This window comes from Cervus elaphus, chromosome 15, assembly GCF_910594005.1.
Source record: "Cervus elaphus chromosome 15, mCerEla1.1, whole genome shotgun sequence".
Lineage (NCBI taxonomy): Eukaryota > Metazoa > Chordata > Mammalia > Artiodactyla > Cervidae > Cervus > Cervus elaphus.
The window spans coordinates 44,450,603-44,468,161 of record NC_057829.1 but is presented as its reverse complement, the minus strand read 5'-3'; the positions used below and the strand labels follow the sequence as shown (position 1 = coordinate 44,468,161).

General features: G+C 52.0%; 1 protein-coding gene across 6 annotated transcripts in view; it reads right to left on the bottom strand.

Moving 5' to 3' along the window:
- CXCL12 (C-X-C motif chemokine ligand 12) overlaps positions 1-6,887 on the bottom strand; it is a 28,188-nt gene extending 21,301 nt beyond the window's left edge. For 3 of the 6 annotated variants that reach the window (XM_043925408.1, XM_043925412.1, XM_043925413.1), the window contains exons 1-3: positions 6,615-6,874; positions 2,489-2,606; positions 308-394 (exon numbers count right to left, since the gene is read on the bottom strand). In XM_043925408.1, coding sequence (XP_043781343.1) covers positions 308-394; positions 2,489-2,606; positions 6,615-6,675 — 266 coding nt within the window. In that variant the 5' untranslated portion in view covers positions 6,676-6,874. Of the gene's footprint in view, positions 1-307; positions 395-2,488; positions 2,607-6,614 lie in introns of all 6 variants that reach the window. The other 3 variants (XM_043925407.1, XM_043925409.1, XM_043925411.1) reach the window with 3 other exon arrangements.
- Positions 6,888-17,559: the final 10,672 nt, after the last annotated feature.

Genomic DNA, 17,559 nt, shown 5'->3' with positions numbered 1-17,559 from the left:
TAACTGACTGGTGGGAAATGCTGATGGAATGATATAATTTCTTAGAAAAACCCCAGTTATAAAACGGCCAATGTGAAGAGTATGGATGAATACACGCTGCAATATTGTACCATGTGCTATAAATGCAGTTGTCTACATACTGGGCAAACCTCACGTCCATCCCCAGGTCAATGCACTGCCCCCCAGGCATACCTGGTCCTCACCATTCAGCCCTTCTTCCCCCCATACCTTTGCCCTCTCATCTCATTCAGGTTTAGCTTTCCTCAGGTGGATCTAGTGGAAAGTCCTTTTTGGTTGTTGTGCTTACTTGTTTAAAGCTTTGTCCAAGTATTCCTGAATCCACTTCAGTTTCGGGTCAATGCACACTTGCCTATTGTTGTTCTTCAGCCTTGCCCTGTCAAAACAGAAGAGGCGACAGTGTGCAGCTGAACGGAAGGGGGCATGGCTGTGACCTGGGCCACTGCTCATCTGATACCCAGGTTTGGACCCGACTGGAGCCTCCCAGCTGACTCAGGCTTGGAAGGAACCCTAGATGTGCTAGGGAGACGAAGCTAGCCATGTTGCAGGTTTCACGCCAGAGATACTGGGAAGAGAAGGAAAGTCTTTAAGGAGTCCAGAGAGAATTCACACACATAACATCTGAGCTGGCTTCTGAAGGATAAGTAGGAGTGGGCAAGTAAAGGGGGAAAGAAAAGTAGGAGCAAATACCCCAGGGGGTTGACAGTGCAGAGAGGATGTGGAGGAATTGGAGAGACAGGACACTGAAGAAGCCTGTGGCCAGGTGTAAGGAGCAAAGAAGTGGTGTTTTATCTGCAATTTTGTTTGTGATGGGAACCCGTGGGGACTTTGAACTGGAGGGTGGCAGAAGCCAATTTTTATTTTGATGGGTCATCTTGACAGTACATGGAAGACAGACTTACGAGTAAGCCTGGGGGCTTGGAGACCTACAGAGAAGTATGAGCAATAGTCTGGGGGATGGGAGAGGTGAGAGTGCAGTAGGGGGAGGGACAGTGTACGGGTGGGAGGGATGGGGAAGGGGGTGAGGGAGAGGAAGTGTAGGTAGTTTGCCAGAAAATGGTTTCCAGAGAGTATTTACAAGTTCATTGAATGTTCATGGTCTCATTTGTTCTCTGAAAGTTTGGTCTGCACCCTATCACCTCCATTCATAACCTCCCTCCCTAAAGACTTCTGGAGGAGAGCCTGGACTTATCTCTGGATCCCTCTCCATAAAACCCTGGTACCAGGTAATGTCAAGTAGCCTGAGGACACTACCACCCCCCAGCCACTCGGCAACTATGAGGACACCTGAGGCCAGCACAGTGGCTTGGCGACACTCACAGGAGTCTTCACATAGCCTGCCTGTTGAGCCAATGAGCTGTGCAGAAGGCCAGTCTCAGAGCAAGGTGGACTGAGCTCCAGTTCTGGGGTCTGCTGTTTTTTAATGTTGTGTTTGTGCAAACAGACCTGAGGACTCTATTTGGCTTCTTCCAACTCGAGATGCAGTTCCAGGCAGGAAATCTCCACTGCAAAGTGGCCCATCCTCACTGAATTCAATATCTGATTAAATACTTCTCAAATGAGAGAGTATTTTATTACAAGCAAAGAAAAAAATTCATCTTCTAGTGCCCTAAAACATAGTGTAAATGACAAATACATTCAAGGCAGGAAAGGCTAGGAAAAAAAGACAAAGAAAAATCAAACCTAAAACCAGTTGCTGTTGGGTGGAAAGTCGTCAGGTAGCTTTTGTTCCACCTGTTGTGTCCCCCACCAAGCTCACTGCAAGTGAGCACGGGGACACGTGGGCACTGGAGGTCTGAGCAATTGACAACCACGTGTGGCTTTCTTTCTGCACCCGGCCCAGCCTCCTGCACTCCAGGAGAGATCTTTGTCTTCTGCATATGTGATTTTGGTGTGTCTCGTTTCCCACATGAATGAAATCAAATGTTAGCAGCTGCCATCAACACCAGCAAAATAAAAACCTTGTGTGTTGGGTTTCAGAAAATGTAGTTAAGTGAGCTGGTGATTTTGAGTTTCACCAAACAGTTTAATGATGGCTTCAGCTGCATTTGGGTCTTGGGATTTTGTGCTGTGTAATAAAGGATTAAATGAGGGCACCAAAGCCCTGAAATTGGTAGAACTATTACTAGCAAGGGGCTGGTTAATTTACTGTATTTCAGCCGAAAGAAAGTTTGGTGAAGTTCATGTTCCTCCAGTCTAAGGGGCACATCTGAATGTGCTCCCATCTCTTACACTAAAGGGAGGGAGCTTGGAAAGAGGAGGTAAGGACCTGTGGGAGCATGGAACCCAGGCTTTAGGGCACCAGGGCTAAGAGCAGCTTTTGAAACCCCTTCCTGGTGGTAATGTCAGCTGCTGCTAGTCATGCCAGGTTCGAGGTTAGACACTCGGCAGGTGTCATTTCCCTAGCTTTAACATGTCTACGGGTGAGGTGTCACTATGCCCATTTCTGGAGGATGACATTGAGACTTACACGATCTGAAGGGCGCAGTTTGGAGTGTTGAGGATCTTGAGGTGCTTGACGTTGGCTTTGGCGACATGACTCTCAAAGAATCGGCAAGGGCATCTGTAGCTCAGGCTGACCGGTTTCGCTGGAGAGGGAAATGAGAACAAGGCAGCTTGTTATTTTCCTGCTGGGCCTTGGGGATACAAGGGTGTCTGAGTCTACAGCCGAGGGATCAGGTGGTGGTTTGCTGGGGAGCAATGGGAGGAGTCATGGGTGCCTCGTGGCAGAGACCTTCACCTTGGGTGGCACAGGGAACTCTGAGTGGGCTTGGGCTCAGCTTCAACAAGGCAAGAGGCCAGAAGGACCTAAGGAGGCTAGACCCTAGGGGGTTAGGGAAGCTAACATAAGAAGCCTCCTGCTAGGGTGTCTCAAAAAAGGGCATGAATTACAGGAGAGGACTGTTTCAGTCCAAGGCACTGAGGTTCCCAGTTATTCTGTGCAAAATCAATTCCTCCAGGGCCTATTGAGAAAGACTTCCCCTTTCAGGGAAAAACAAGAGGGAAGAAAGAGGCTCCAGGCTTGCTCTCTCCTCCTCCTCCCCCGGAGAAGCCACTACAGCATCCCTGGGAATGCTGCCCTCCCCCACCTGCGGTCTTCTCTCCCCTCACATTTACCTTAAGCTCAGGCAAACCACAAAAGAATCCCAACTGGCTTCCTCCCTGGGAATCCCCAGAGGGCAGGCAAGGGCCCACCTTCTCCCCTGCACTTGCAAGGCTGAGGCACAAGGATGCTCCAACCTCCTGGGTTGTATTCCATCTTTGTTTGCCAATTCACCAATTTGCAAAATGCCATAATTGACACTCATTAGTGTAAATTAGCAAAGGGCTCCTGCAGAACCCACAGCTCACCCTGTAAGTCTAGAATTGCCAGCCCAGGAGTGGGGGGGGGGGGGGGAGGGTTTCGGGTGGCGGGTAGGGTTGGGAGGAGTGGATCCTAGGATTTGTGTGTGTGTGTCTGTGTGTGCATTTTCTGCAGATTTTATCCAAGCCCTTAATACCCCCAAATTATTTGAATTTGTGAATCCTTTCATCAGGGATTAAATGTATGTCTGAGAATATTTAGTACAGAGATTTTTATTTTTTAAGTTTGCCTGTTTACAGAGCTCCCAGAAGCCTCCTGATGGTTCTAAAGTTCCATGTTTTGGGACAAGAGAGCTGGGGAAGCTTATGAGCAAGGGATTTTTTTTTTTTCTTCTTCTAAAGGCCTAATTTAGTTGAGAGAGGGCATGGCCACCAAGTCAAGGGGGAAGCAGACCACCTGGCCCCTCCCAAGATCAAACTCGACTCCCTGAAAACCAGGAAGAAGAAAGCCTGGTTTCCAGGCGCTGGGTGACTGTGGCGCTAGGGAGCCCGGAGCAGCCTTCAGGTTTACACCTGGGCTGACTCCAGAAAGGCGCTGCTGGGGCCGGGCTTTTAGCAACCGCATCAGGTCCCCGCACAAGTCTGCCTCGCTCTGTAACCAGAGCACCTGGGAAAGTGGCCTGGAGCTGGGGGCTGGGCTGCCTGAGTGAAGGAAGCGTCAAAGTCCCCCTATTGAGTGTCCTGTGACCAGGTCCCAACTGAGCAGAACCAGACTGTGGGTCCCAGTGGTGAGGCAGGATTGGTCCCAATCCCAGAGCGTCAAGCCGGAAGGTGCACAGCGTGACAGCTGCTGGGGCGATGCTGTGGATGCTGGGGGCTGCTCCTCGCCCCTGTCCCCCAGACGCGGCTTGGACTCCATTAACCAAGCAGTGAGATCAGGCCAGAAATCAGAGCCCATTCTAAGCTCAAAACACAAGCTTTCTCTTTTTCTCCTCTCCCCTCTCCAACCCCCTGGGATTATCCGTTTCCTTCAAAGGCAATTTTTCATTCGTGCTCCCAGGACCCAGTTGCCTGCCTATCAAGTGGAGAATTTCAACAGGTTTTTTAAAGTGACAGAGCCCCAAGCGTTCTTACCAAGAGAGCTAGGTGCTGTGTCCACCTGGTGACCTTCCTGCCAGCTTTTTACCAATATTACTAACTTTTCCAACTGGTTTGCATATGTACAGGCAAGAGGCCTGACTGGCCCAGATGTTACCCAGGATTGGGGTGAACTTGGCTTCTGGTGAAGTTGGCATCTGGTGAACTGGGCTCTGCTCGGCAGCAGTCCTTCCACACTAATGCAGAGACAAGAGCCCCTGAGTTAGCCCCCCCAACCAGGCCTGGGACTGGGACCCAGCCTGGCTTTAACCCCTAGAAGCCCAGGGCATTCAGGAACCCAGCTTTGTGGTTGAGGTCAACCAGTGGAAGGAGGATAGAAGCCAGAGAGTCAGAGCCTGAACATGGGGACTCAGTGGGAGCACCCAGCCTCTCGGTGGTCACAAAGTGCCTCCTGACCTATGCATGCAAGGAAAGCATGACCATCCTGACCTGGCCACTCAACTGCCAAGAGGGCAACTCAGATGGGCAAGCAACCAACACTTGCCAGAGTTAGAAGGAACCTGTGAACGAGGCCCCCACTCCTTCTGTGTTCCCCAGGGTCAGCTGAGCCCAGGACTCCAAGACCTGGGTCCCTGCATTCCAGTCATTTCTGCAGTTCCCCAGGGGAGGTGGCAGCCAGAGGAAGCACCATTTCCTCCTCCAACAGCTGGATGGTAACACCTCCACTTTCGCCCAACCACTCAAATGTTAACATGCTCAAACCAGAGCATTCCCCATGACCTGGGGCCAGGACTGTGTAAAGAAAAGGCTAGGTTACTTTTTCACCTTACAGAAAAAAAAAAAAAAAAATCTAAATCCCCCTTGGGGGCAGTTCCACTGTAGCTTTGACCAGCAACTTGCTACACTTTTAAGGAACACTTCCCAGGTGGTCATTCACTAGCCATGCAGAATGCAGCCTGTGGTCTTCTGTGGGAACCCAGCTGACTGCTCCAGGGTCTGAGCCCCCAAACAGACCTCAGCTGCAGGGAGCTCTCAGTATCCTTCAACCCTCTGCAGGATTGGTTAGAAACTTCACAGCCAAGAACTCTCAGCAGGGCCTGACCAGGCTGACATGGTTTTGTTTTGTGTGTTCAGAGGCAACGGTTTATTTTGGTTTGCAGCAGTGGTGTCCTGTAACAGGACAGTGAGTTTTCTCTTAAGCCTCAAAAGGAAAAAACGCTCTCTCCCTCTCACAGTGAAATGGGACACCACCTTTCCCCGTGGCCTAAGGCCTTGGAGATTGAATTTTGCAGCAGCGCTCAGCTCACTTCGAAGTAGAGAGCTCAGTCGGCTGGTGACAAAGGAGCCTGTTTGCAGGTGTGCTTGGGGGGCTGGGTAGGAGCATGCATGACCCGGATGGCGCCTGGGTCTCTCCTGGGTGACCCCAGGAACAGGCAGGGAAGGCACTGGCTGGATGCGCGTCCAGCTTCGCCGCGTGGCTGCGGACCGCACTACGGGTACGGAAGCGCAGCCAGGCGTTTGGCTCAAACCCGACAGCTGCTCGGAACGAGAAGCCCGCGGAGCCCCACTTAGGTGGGTGCAGAGAGAGGGTAGTTCTCGCGTGAATGGGACGCCGCGCAGCTGACCAGATCGCATCGCCACCACAAACAAGTCGCGGTGCCAGACAGGCTTTGCAAAGTGCTCTCTCCATCACGAACCGCAGATCGCATGTCCGGTGCGATGCGCTGCGGGGCCTCGGAGCCCATTCGCTTCTGGAAACTCAACTGCGCTAGAGAAGGCACTAATCTGGGAGGTGGGTGGTCAAGGGCCAGGGACCCGCGGTTCCCGGTTCAGCTCCACATCTCTGCGCCCTCCCTAGCCGACTCCGAAAGCGCCCAGGGCGCGCTCGCACCCAGCTATCCTGAGCGATCTCGCTCTGCAGCCCGCCCGAGGTCGGCCGGCTGCTCCCGGGTCCCGGAACCCGAGCCCTGTCGCGGAGTGCGAAGCCTCAGAGCTGGGAGCGCCAGGCGGGGGACTTCGAACACCGCACGCCGAGGGAGTGCGCCCCGCGAAGTGGGCTGCCTCAACCTCCGGGGTGCAAAGCGGCTAGAGTTGGGCTCGCTCGGGACGGCTCGGGCTGGGGCAGAAGAGCCGGGGCCCCGCACCGAGCCCGGAGCCCAGCGCCTGCCCACGCCTCGGTCGCTGGGCGCACTCACCGTCGCTGAGGCACAGCGCAGTCAGCACGAGGGCCAGCACGACGAAGACCTTGGCATCCATGGCACTAGCCGGCGGCGGGCGGACGGAGGCCGGACACAGAGGGGATGAGGCGGCGGAGAGTGAAAGTGCGGCAGCAAGAGGCGCGCGCCCGGCACTTTAGAGGCGAGAGCGGGGCGGGGCGGGCGCGCGGCGAGGGGCGGGCCTGGAGCTGAATCCGGGCTGTGGCAGGGGGCTTGGACCGGAGTCCCCTCCCAGCCGGCCGCTCCCCCGTCCCCTCCTTTCTCACTCCTGCCCCAGCGCTGGATGCTCCCGGGACTGCGGCGAGCTCCAGCTTTTGACCTCTCAGTTGCACTGGGTCCTGCTTTGGAAATGTGACCTGCACCGAGGAAGCCGGGGCCCAGGGAGGGGTGAGGACAGGGCTGGTAACTGTTCCCATTATGCAGATGGAGAGATTGAGTCCCAGAGGCTAGAACTGAATGAGAACTAAGGGAAAACAAACAGGTCGGTCCCAGAGGTAAGGGCCAGCTAGGCCAGTGGCAGCCTGAGTAAGCTAATAGCGTCCTGTTTTGGGAGTGCAGGACCTGGAAGTGACCACCGGCCTCGGCTTGCTGCACTGCGGCCGGGTTAACTGGAACCAAGGACACCAAACTGGTCTTTGTATCAGAGCTTCTCTGATTCCAAGCCAAAGCTATCACTTATGTATTAGCCAAGTCTCCCTTTTCTCAAGTATGAGGTTGAATCTTTAAAATAGAATACCGTGCCGTCAAAAGGAAATAATGCCAGTTCGCCCCGGAGGCTTTTAGTAACCACCATGCATTTATTCAGCGCTTTGCACCTGCTCTTCAACTGAGAAATGGGTTACTTCCCACCCTGCGAAGGGGAACTATGGGAATTGACTTGAGACCACCGCGAAGTGCTCAGCATTCAGTCTGGCACATAGTCAGTACTCAAGAAACGTAAGCTGTTTACACTTCAGTATTTTCTCCCTCGTCCCATCGGATGTCCTTACCACCCGAAACAATGAGAGAACTCTCCTCTCCTCCCCACACCCAGGACGGTGCTCCTGGAGATGGTCTTTTTAGTTTAGAGACTATACCAATAGGGTCGTCCCTCGGCGGTGTCCAGCCCTCCCAGCAGGCTGCTGCGCCCCAACCTGGACACATGAGAAGGTCCCGAAGTGGACAGGGGTGCAAGCAGGCGGTCTGGAAGGCGCGGGGGTGAGAAGAGTGCCCTTTTGATCCTCTCTAGTGATCACAAGCCTCTCCGGCCACCTCCCTCTGTTCTTTCCCTCATAACCTGACAGTGGAGTGGATTCTGTCCGCGCGTCCATCCAAGGGGCGCTTGCTCGGTGGGGACAAGTCTCTGGAGTCCCGAATCTCTGGCCTTGGGGGAGTGGGCGGGGCCTGCCGGGTCTGGGCTCAATTGCTCAAATGGGGGGCCAAGGGAAGGGGCAATCAGCAAGAAACAGCGAGAGCTCCGGGATTCCAGTCGTGGGGATGGGTGTCTTTTGTTTTGTTTTTCCAAACTACTGTCGCGCACAATTTGATGCCTTGTGAATCCGTGTTCATTCATTCATTCACTCCCGGCCGAGCTCACTTCTGGGTACTGGGCGTTGAGCCGGGAATCTCACTGACTTGATCTCTGCCCTTAAAGAATTACCAATCCAATGGGTAATACAGTCCTCGGGCATCCCCCGGCCGGCCATCGCCTCCTCTCGGGAAAGCTGAAGCAGATAATCTCCAAATTCCCGAGCCCTAGCCGACTGCGAGCAAGCTAGAGCGCAGCGGCCGAGCTCGGGCGCCCTCTGGTGACGAAGTCTCTCATTTCCCCTTCTACCCCTCCCCCATGCCCCTGGGGTCCGAGGGGACCAAGTCTCGCCAGCCCCAGATCCCTGAGCAGACTGGTAAAGCTGCAAGGTTCAGTCTTAAACGGGCGGCGGGGACTTAGGGGCCACATCGTGGAGCCTAGAGCCCGGCGAGAGATGCGCGGGGGGAGTTTTACTTGCAAGACCGGCCAAAGCCAATGTTAAAACCTCTTGCTTGTTTCCTTTTTGTCACAAAATCAATAGCTGCTCCCAGAGTTTAAGGGAGTCACTGGGAGGGATCTGCGTGGACTGGTGGGAAACCAGGGCCTTCTGCCTGGCTGCTTCCCGCTATCCCAGAACAGACATCAGTGTGGACAGACATCATTGACCCTTCACTTCCTCTATTAATTCATTACAGTTCTTCCTGAGCACCTGTTACGTTCCAGATACGAATAAGTGTTTGATGTGTTAGTAAAGGAGGTACAAACAAACAAACAAACGAAACAACCCAAACCCCTGTCCTCCTGGAGTTTACATCCTGGGAGGTGGGGGAAAGAAAATGCACACTACAGGTAAGTAACTAAGCACATTATCTATAGAAAATCATCAGTTCAGTTCAGTTCAGTTGCTCAGTCGTGTCCAACTCTTTGTGACCCCATGAATCGCAGCGCGCCAGGCCTCCCTGTCCATCACCAACTCCCGGAGTCCACCCAAACCCATGTCCATCAAGTCGGTGATGCCATCCAGCCATCTCATCCTCTGTCGTCCCCTTCTCCTCCTGCCCCCAATCCTTCCCAGCAATAGGGTCTTTCCCAATGAGTCAACTCTTCGCATGAGGTGGCCAAAGTATTGGAGTTTCAGCTTCAAACATCAGTCCTTCCAATGAACACCCGGGACTGATCGCCTTTAGGATGGACTGGTTAGATCTTCTTGCAGTCCAAGGGACTTCTCCAACACCACAGTTCAAAAGCATCAATTCTTCTGCACTCAGCTTTCTTCACCATCCAACTCTCACATCCATACATGACTACTGGAAAATCATCAAGTGGTAGAAAATCTTTAAGTAAAAAAGTGGACCAGAAGAAAGGCGAGTGAGTTAATTTTAAATAGGGAAGCCAAGGATCTGTAAAATCCTGTAATCCACAGTTTATAAGTTGGCAAGCTATTTAAATTTAAAACTCTGTGCAAGTCAACACTCCGGGGACCAGGGACATCAGACTGTCTACCCTTTTAACCTGGGCTCTGTGCTCTGTCCCAGGGACCCCTCCCAAATTCAAGGCAGCAGGGCACACCACCCTTTCTCTGTCCTTTGCTTATGACACTATCCCTGCATAAAAGGCTCCACTTTCTTTCTCTGCCGGGAAACTCGGTTTCCTATCAAGGCCCAAAGCAATGCCACCTTCCCTGTGAGATCTCACACACACTCAGCACTCAGAGTTGCAGCTCCTCAAGGACACCTCCGTCAAGAGGAGTTCAAGGTTAGAAAGAGGCAGAGGTCTGGCTGTTGAGTTAACAGACAGATATATCTCCAAGACTATGGACTCTGGACCCCTGGTGGGTCTAGAGCCTCTCTGTGGCTCTCTGCCCAGCCTGGGCTGTTCATAAACTTCAGAATTCAGTGGCGGGGATTTTGGAGGAGGACCTTAGCACAGGGTTGAAGGTTGGCACCCAATCATTGTTTCCCAGTGTGAAACCATCAAGGTGACTTTAGGTGGTACTCTGAAAACATTATTTTGAAAACCATGGATTTATATATTTATTTTTTTAAAGAGATAAGAAAAAAGTATAACTAGCAACTTAAAGCAGGCATTTAAGATATTGCTCAAGACATTTCATTTTAAAATATATGATTTAAGTTTTTAAAAATAAATAGATTTAAACTAACAAAGCATTCAATGATATAGGTGGTTGGGGAAAGAGCAAAACATCAGTGATACAAAAAGATCTGAAGTTTGAAAATAAATAAAGAACATTTTAAAATTACTTGATACTCCCCCCGTTTTTAAAAACAAACTGTTTGGTCTTAAAGTGGTAAAACCAAATCATACAAGGGAGATATGGCATCTTCACTCTTGCCATCCAGACAAGACCAGAAGGTGCTCACCCAGGAGTGCTCACTCAGGTTGGCAATCTATGAGATCCCAAACTCTGGCCCTGGAGACCCATAGCCCTCCCGCTTCAGTCATGAGTCTCCCTTCGCACATCTCTGAGTGTGGGCCTGAGGGGCTCAGCCAGGGGACAACTGCATGTGCTGCACCCGACCCCCGCCCCGCTCTCCTATCACTGACATCTAGCATTGGGGTTCATCAGGATGTGTCCCAGTCTGCGAACCAGCAGGCCAAGGGAAAAAGACAAAGCTTCAGAGCCTGCTGTCATCTGTGGAATGGGTCTATTAGCCCTCCCGTTGGCTTTGGGATTTACTAGGCATGAAAGAAAGCCCTTGGCACAGAGAAGGCCCTCGGGAGGTATTAAACAGGACTTCAGTTTGGTTCTCTGCATTTGTCACATTTGGTTCTTACAAAGACGACACCTGCAGAAGAAACCCTAATACCTCAGTTTTGTAGACAGGAGGCTAAAGTTCAGAGCAGTTCAAGGCCTTGGCCAACCTGGCAGAGCTGGACAAAGACAAAGGCACAACTCTCTGGACCCGTGTCTCTGGGTTCTGAAACATCAGCGTATGTGGGGATGGAGGTCATTTTCGTGACAGGTGTCTAGGGAAACCTCTTATAGTCCTATACCCAAAGCCCACACTCAGAATCTGTCAGGCTGACTCTATTTTCCTTGACTGGACCCTAAATTGGCCTCAGGAGCCAGTTCCAGGAGCCCCAGTCCATCCCGGAGGGAAGGACCCAGGGAGGCTGAGGCAGGGCTCCTGTATGGGGGGTGCTCATTCAGTGCTGGGTCCTGGCGGGCTTTGGGATCCACACGCGAGCAGGGCTCACCCTAGGTGAGGGTGCACCTCCTGTGAGTCAGATCTCCTGTGGGAGGCGCTGGACCCAGACTCTCCCTCCATGAACACTCCTAAAGCAGGGGTGGTATTTTCTGGGACATCTGCATGCCTCCAGCCCACACACGCCAACACAACTCTGCCTGCACCCATTGCCCAAATCAGTGGAGTCAAGTCCAGATTTGCTCTGCTGATCCTAATGCTTCCCCTCTTCTTCCTGTGTCCAGGGTAGCCTCTGGGCAGACAGGGCTCAGCATCTGGAGCTCCATAAAGTTTCTGGGACTGGAGTGTACCCCAACCTCTACCATAAACCCCTGGATGATAGGAAGTGTGAGCTCTGGGGGATAAACAATGCTTACACAGGAGTTCCTCAGTGTTGTTACCTTTATCCTCACATCTCCCTATGAGGCAGGTTCAATGTTAACCTCCATTCCCAAGATTCAGGAACTAAGGTCACAGAGCTACTCTTCGGCAAAGCCAGGATTCAAACCAACTCTGCCTGGCTCTGAAGGGGCTGTTCTTGGTGAAGGATGGAAGGGTGGGTTTGTCACATAAAATATAGGACACCCCATTAAATTTGAATTTCAGATAAATGTCTCTTTTTTTTTAGTATAAATATGTTCCAAATATTGCATGGGACATACTTACACTAAAAAGAATTATTCCTTGTTCATCTGAAATTCAAGTTTAACTAGGTGTGCAGGATTTTTATTTGTTGAGTCTGGTAACCCGGCTTGAGAGTCTACACTCTTCTCAGTACCATGAAGCCCCTCTTTGGCAGGCTCCCTGCCTGGGAATTGAGGACATGTGGGCAGAGGGTGGGAAGAGTATTGGGAAGGCAAGTTCTGAAATCATCCACTTTCTCAGTGAAGGGATTTCTTGAATTTTATTACAACGGAGTTTTATTATGCTGGAAAGTGATGCATTAAAGCAATATGGGAATGATCTTTTCTGTTTTCCTTTCTGCTGTGAATAGTTTAATGAGTTGCTAACCCCAACTCTGACCTTCCAGAAATCGTCCTGCTCATGCCTCAGGCCTCTTCTCTCCAGCATCCCCAGTCCTCCTCTTCCTCTGGTCTGTATGTGATGCATGGTCTGAAGATGTATGTGAAGCCCAGTTACTGACACCCTTTCTGTGTTTCAGGTGGCCTGAGCTGTGTATGGGGGAGGAGGTGGAGCCATCATCCCAGGAATGAGCATCACATGGGCAGTATCCTATCTAGAGGGATTTGCAGATGAAGAAAGAGGTCAAGAGCTGCTACGGTTCATGGAGGAGGAGCTGGGCCTACTGCCCACACAGCTGGTCCCCTAGTCAGAGAAGCCAGGATCCCAACCCACTGACCCTCCCTGTTCAGAGAAAGGACTTGAACATCTTTCCCCACCTTACATCCCCGTGGCCAGAGTCTGAAGTCTTTCTTCACAGATGTGCTGGACAAGACCGCACATGGAGGCTGCCCAGAGAGCCTTTCAAGGCAGGCTGCACTGGCAGCCAGGTCCAGGGGATATAAGTGGGAGATGGACTTGGGTGGGGAGACTTGCCAGCACCTCTAAGGTATGTAACACCCACCCCACTGCTCAGAAACAGACTGAGGAGATTAAACAAATGGATCATTAAAAGATTTTTGTTGTTGTTTGGGAATAATTTATCAATTAAACTTTGTAAATTAGGGATGGCGGTGTTGTTTTTAGACAAGCCAGATCCAAGATCTTGACTGGGAATTTGGGTCTCTTCCATGACACCTCACTGGCTTCCAGCTTCTAGCAGCCTTTCTCTTCTTAAGTTCCAGGAATGAAGTTCCTATGTTTGCAGCCAAGTTGACTGATCCCGGGTGCGCCCCTTGTCTCTGTGGAGTACCCAAGTTTTGCCTCATAGCCCTAGGCTTGCCACCAAGAGGTGCTATACTTCCTCCATAAATCTGCAATCCAACCTTCCATCCATCCATCCATTCCTCCATATACCCACTCATCCACTCATCTGTTCATCATCCACCCACCAATACATCCACCCATTTGTCCCCTCATCCATCTATCCATCCATCCATTCATCTACTCAACCAGCCATCCACCCATCAATCCATCCTTCTGGCTCTTCCCTTCAACCACTCACCAATTCTCTCCAGGTACTACTCTAGCCCTGAGATGCCTTTTGCACCAGGAAAAGAAAGATGCACCTCCTGCTTTCTGGACCATGGGGGAAGATGAATCAAGCATCAAAGGCCGGAAACCTAGAGGTCACCCAGAAAGACCTCACCTTGATACAGATCAAAACCTTTGCTTTCTCCTCACCGAAGGAGTAACCTCTGTGAAAGGCAGGGAGGGCTTCCTGGCTTCCTACCCAGGCAGGAGCTAAGGAGGGACAACATCTGAGTACTCTTCACCCTTACTGCCCATCTCATGATTTTCTTCCATAAATTACAAAAAAAAAAAAAAAACAAAGCAAAGAAAAAAATAGCAAAGAAACAAATCTTTATTTCTCTGTTTACTCCTTTGCATTTAATGAGCAGTTGTTAACATGACTGAAACCATCTGATGATTTTTGCCAAATGGAAAAATCTCCCTACAGGGGCAATAAAACAAATATTCAGGATAGAGAGAGGCAGTCATAAAAGGCATTACCCGGTTGTAAACAGAGGCGGGTGGTGGTGATGTATTACCCCTGCTTCGGCAGCTTTCAACAAAGTTCAGAGATTCCAGGAGGGGCTCTGACCCGAGGCAATATTTACTTCTGTGGCTTCTTCCGCAGGTCAGTACGGGTATAATTCTGTCTACCAGTTGACTGCAGTTGAGGTTTGAGCAGGAAGCTCCAACCCTGAGCACTCATAACTCAGTAGGATTCACTCCCCGCTGCCCAGAACACACCAAGAAAAGCCCATTGTACTGTCCTGGCCAGGTGGGGTGAGGGTCTCTGCACACCCTGGATGGATGTGCAGAGCTGGATGGCTTTAGTTTGTACCTGGTCCATTAGAACCACTTGTCTGCCACACTGAAAGCTGTATTTTGTCCCAGTGTGCTCAGAAGGCCCGTGCTTTTCTGATGTTCCATCATGCAGAGATGGCAGTCTTAACAACCTCATGGTTTGGTAGAAAGAGCCCACTAGACTTCGTGCAGATCTTAAAGTCTGAAGTCAAAGCAAAATTTAAACTATGAGTTTAAGAACAGGAGTCCTACCATTGGGTCCAAGCACCAACCTGCCTTGTGAGGCTGCACTTAGCCTGTAGGTCTGTATGGTGACAACTGCAGTATAAACGAGAGTCAGACAGATCCTGACAATTCCAGAGATGGGTCACATGGCCCTCTGACAGCAGCATGGAAGGGTAAGTAAGCATGCTTGTCCTGGACTTCAGGTATAACCACTAATGCCCAGAGAGTAAAGGGGCTTCCCACCCCCTGCCGAGCTGGCAGTGCAGACCAGACTCCACCCAGAGCTCCTGCGATGGCCCCTGTGTTCCCATCATGCTCCAGTCTGGGTGTGGAGGTGCCCACCTTTGGTCACTTTGGACTTAGAAGATCAGCTTCCCCCAACCTAGAGCCCCTTTCCAGGAGCACTGACTGGTGTGCAGTAGGGTCTGAAGCCTCATTGTTAGGCTCTACCCTACAGCCAAGAGGATGCAGCTTAATAAATTTAACCATAGCTGACCTCGAAGAGCAGAATGAAGTCTGGTCTGTGTCTGATGCCTGCCGTGGGGTCTCCAGAGTCTCAGAGGCCCAGGCTGGCTGGGAACCCCAGTGTGGGCCATGGGCTCCCCTGTTTCATACCCCACTGACTCCTTCCCAGGGGACTCAAAGGGTCCCTAAGAGGCACCCCCTCACCCCTGCCCTAGCAGATCTGAAATCCTCATAGCTAAGGTCATGCCCAGGAACCAGCTTCTTAGGACAGAGGAGTCATTACTGGGGCTGGAAGAGGGGATGGGATCTGCTCTTCCCTTCCACTGGAGCCAGAAGCTGGGAGAGTGGCACTCTTCCATTCTGTATGTGCAGGGAGTGCCAGAATGTAATCTTATTTACATCTTCCCAGTTTACGCCTCTTGTTTTATGAGGCAGTTCTCACATCTATTTATCTCTCCCACCAAACTAGGGGTTCTCATCCGTATTTTGCTACCAAAGAATGAATCCAGGATTTAAAGACTTGAGGGAGGTTGCTCAGGTGATGGGTAGAGATGCAGGGTCCCGGGGGGTGCCATGCCCTCAGCTGCAGCACCTTAAGGATGATTGGGAAGTGCTGTCGGGCAGAAGCAGCTCATACAGGGGTGAAGGTGCACCTGCTTAAGCAGATTTGACCTTAGCAAGGTGTTGGGAAAACAATTCATTGCCCATAGTCACTGCCGCCACCGCAGTTCTAACAGGAGGCTTCTCAGGCAGGTATCTGCTCCCTGGGTCAGACCTGATAGCAAGAAAAACAGGTTTTAAGCTCCCACCCCTCATCCCTGCCCCCTTGCTGCTTTCATCCTGGTCCCTAAACATGCTCTTAAGTGGGAGCTTATTTTCTGCAAGCTCCAGCCCCTGGAATTTGGGCAATCATGGTTTCTGGGAGAACCAGCCAGCTCCAGCCTAGGAACTGATAGGAGATGGGAGTGAAGATAAATTGATCTCTTTACCCAGGGCCAGCTTCCCATCAGCACTGGGGAAGGGGAGGGGGAAATGGAAGGAGACAGAAGGAAGGTGGGAAAAGACAGCTGTACTGAGGTCCCAGGAGAGAGGGCACTTCCCAGGAGTGGCATCTTGGTGGGAGGAAGAGGGTGCCCATGTGGACCCATCAGTCATCCTCTCTGGAGCAAGCCTCCAGTTCCAGGATCCCAGGAAGTACAGTGAGCACAGGGCCAGGCTGGGGTGGGCTGCCACCCACCTGTCCACCCTCCACCCTGAACAAGAGGAGGCATTTTCCACCCAGGCCACAGTTAAGACCTGCCTTTTCCCTCCTCTCATTCAGGTGTGTCCAGCCCGGGTGTGTCCTTACCCCAGAGTACTTCTGGGGCCAGGAGGTGGCCGGGGCTGAGAACAGCTGGATCAGTTCTGAAAATGACCCTGGACCAAGAGAGGGGAAAAAAGAAAAAAACTTGTTTATTTAGGCGGAAATGCTTTGTGTGTGCAAAATTTGACCTCCATCTCCCCTCTCCAGGTTGCCAGATGGTAGATGTGTTTAGTTTGCAGATAAGATAAAGGCAGAAACTGGACTGGATGGAGAATTACCTGTCAGGCTTCTCTGTGGCCCGCTGCCCACTTCAGGCTCCCCTTAGTCTGTGCCCAGTGAGGAGGGGCACCAGTAGGTGGCATGACCCAGTGTGTCCCAGGAAAGATCCTTAACCTCCCTAACCTGGCCCCGTCCACCTTCCCAGCCCCACCTGCAATGTCTACTGTAGGACCCTGTGAACTGCTCAGCCAAGGCTGAGTTCAACTCAGACCACAGCGGAGGAGGGAAGAGATGCACTCAACACTTCAGGCAGGCAGCCGGAGTCTCCACCCAACACCCAGGCACCTTGGACAGAACCCATTTGGCTCCGGTAGCTGCAGATTGGGATGCTTTGCAGCTTAGCATGGGTGTGAGCCCCACACTTTCCACCCCTGGCAGGTCGGCTCAGGGAGGGTGGGTTAATGGTGAGGAGGCTAGCCAGCAGCCACGAAGGCGCTGTGTTCCTGCCCAATAAGCCCCCTGCCTCCTGGGATCCATTTGGGGAAAGAATCTGGAAAGGCACCTCTACTCCTGTCCCCGGGGCGCTCAACAGCCTCCTGTCCCATCTCCCCACTCTCTGCATGACCCTGAGATGCTTCCCCCGAGTGACCAACAAACCGAGTCGTCTCAGCAATGCCTCACCTCCAAGCCCCATGGTCACACCTGGGTGCGGGACTCACCCTCCCGGGCACCCAGCACTGCCCGCAGACATTCCTGGCTTCCAGCCTGCCCTGCAGTGGTGAGGGTGACTCCTCCCCTGGCGTCCCCTGGATTCTTCGTCCTCCCTCCCTTTCATAGGCAGAGACTGGAGGGCCTGGTGGAGGCTGATCCCCAAGGGTTTGGCTTCCAGGCAGAAGCTGAGTGAGCAACCCAAACTCGCCGGAACCCCTCTGCTGCCTGGAAGAGGTGTCCTTGGGGCTCACCAGGTGCCTCCACGTTGTTGCTCTTCCCTCATTGCAGACGAGGAAACAGGCTCAGGGAGTTGGTCTCAAGTAAATGGGAAAGAAGGGATCTGAACTCACACTC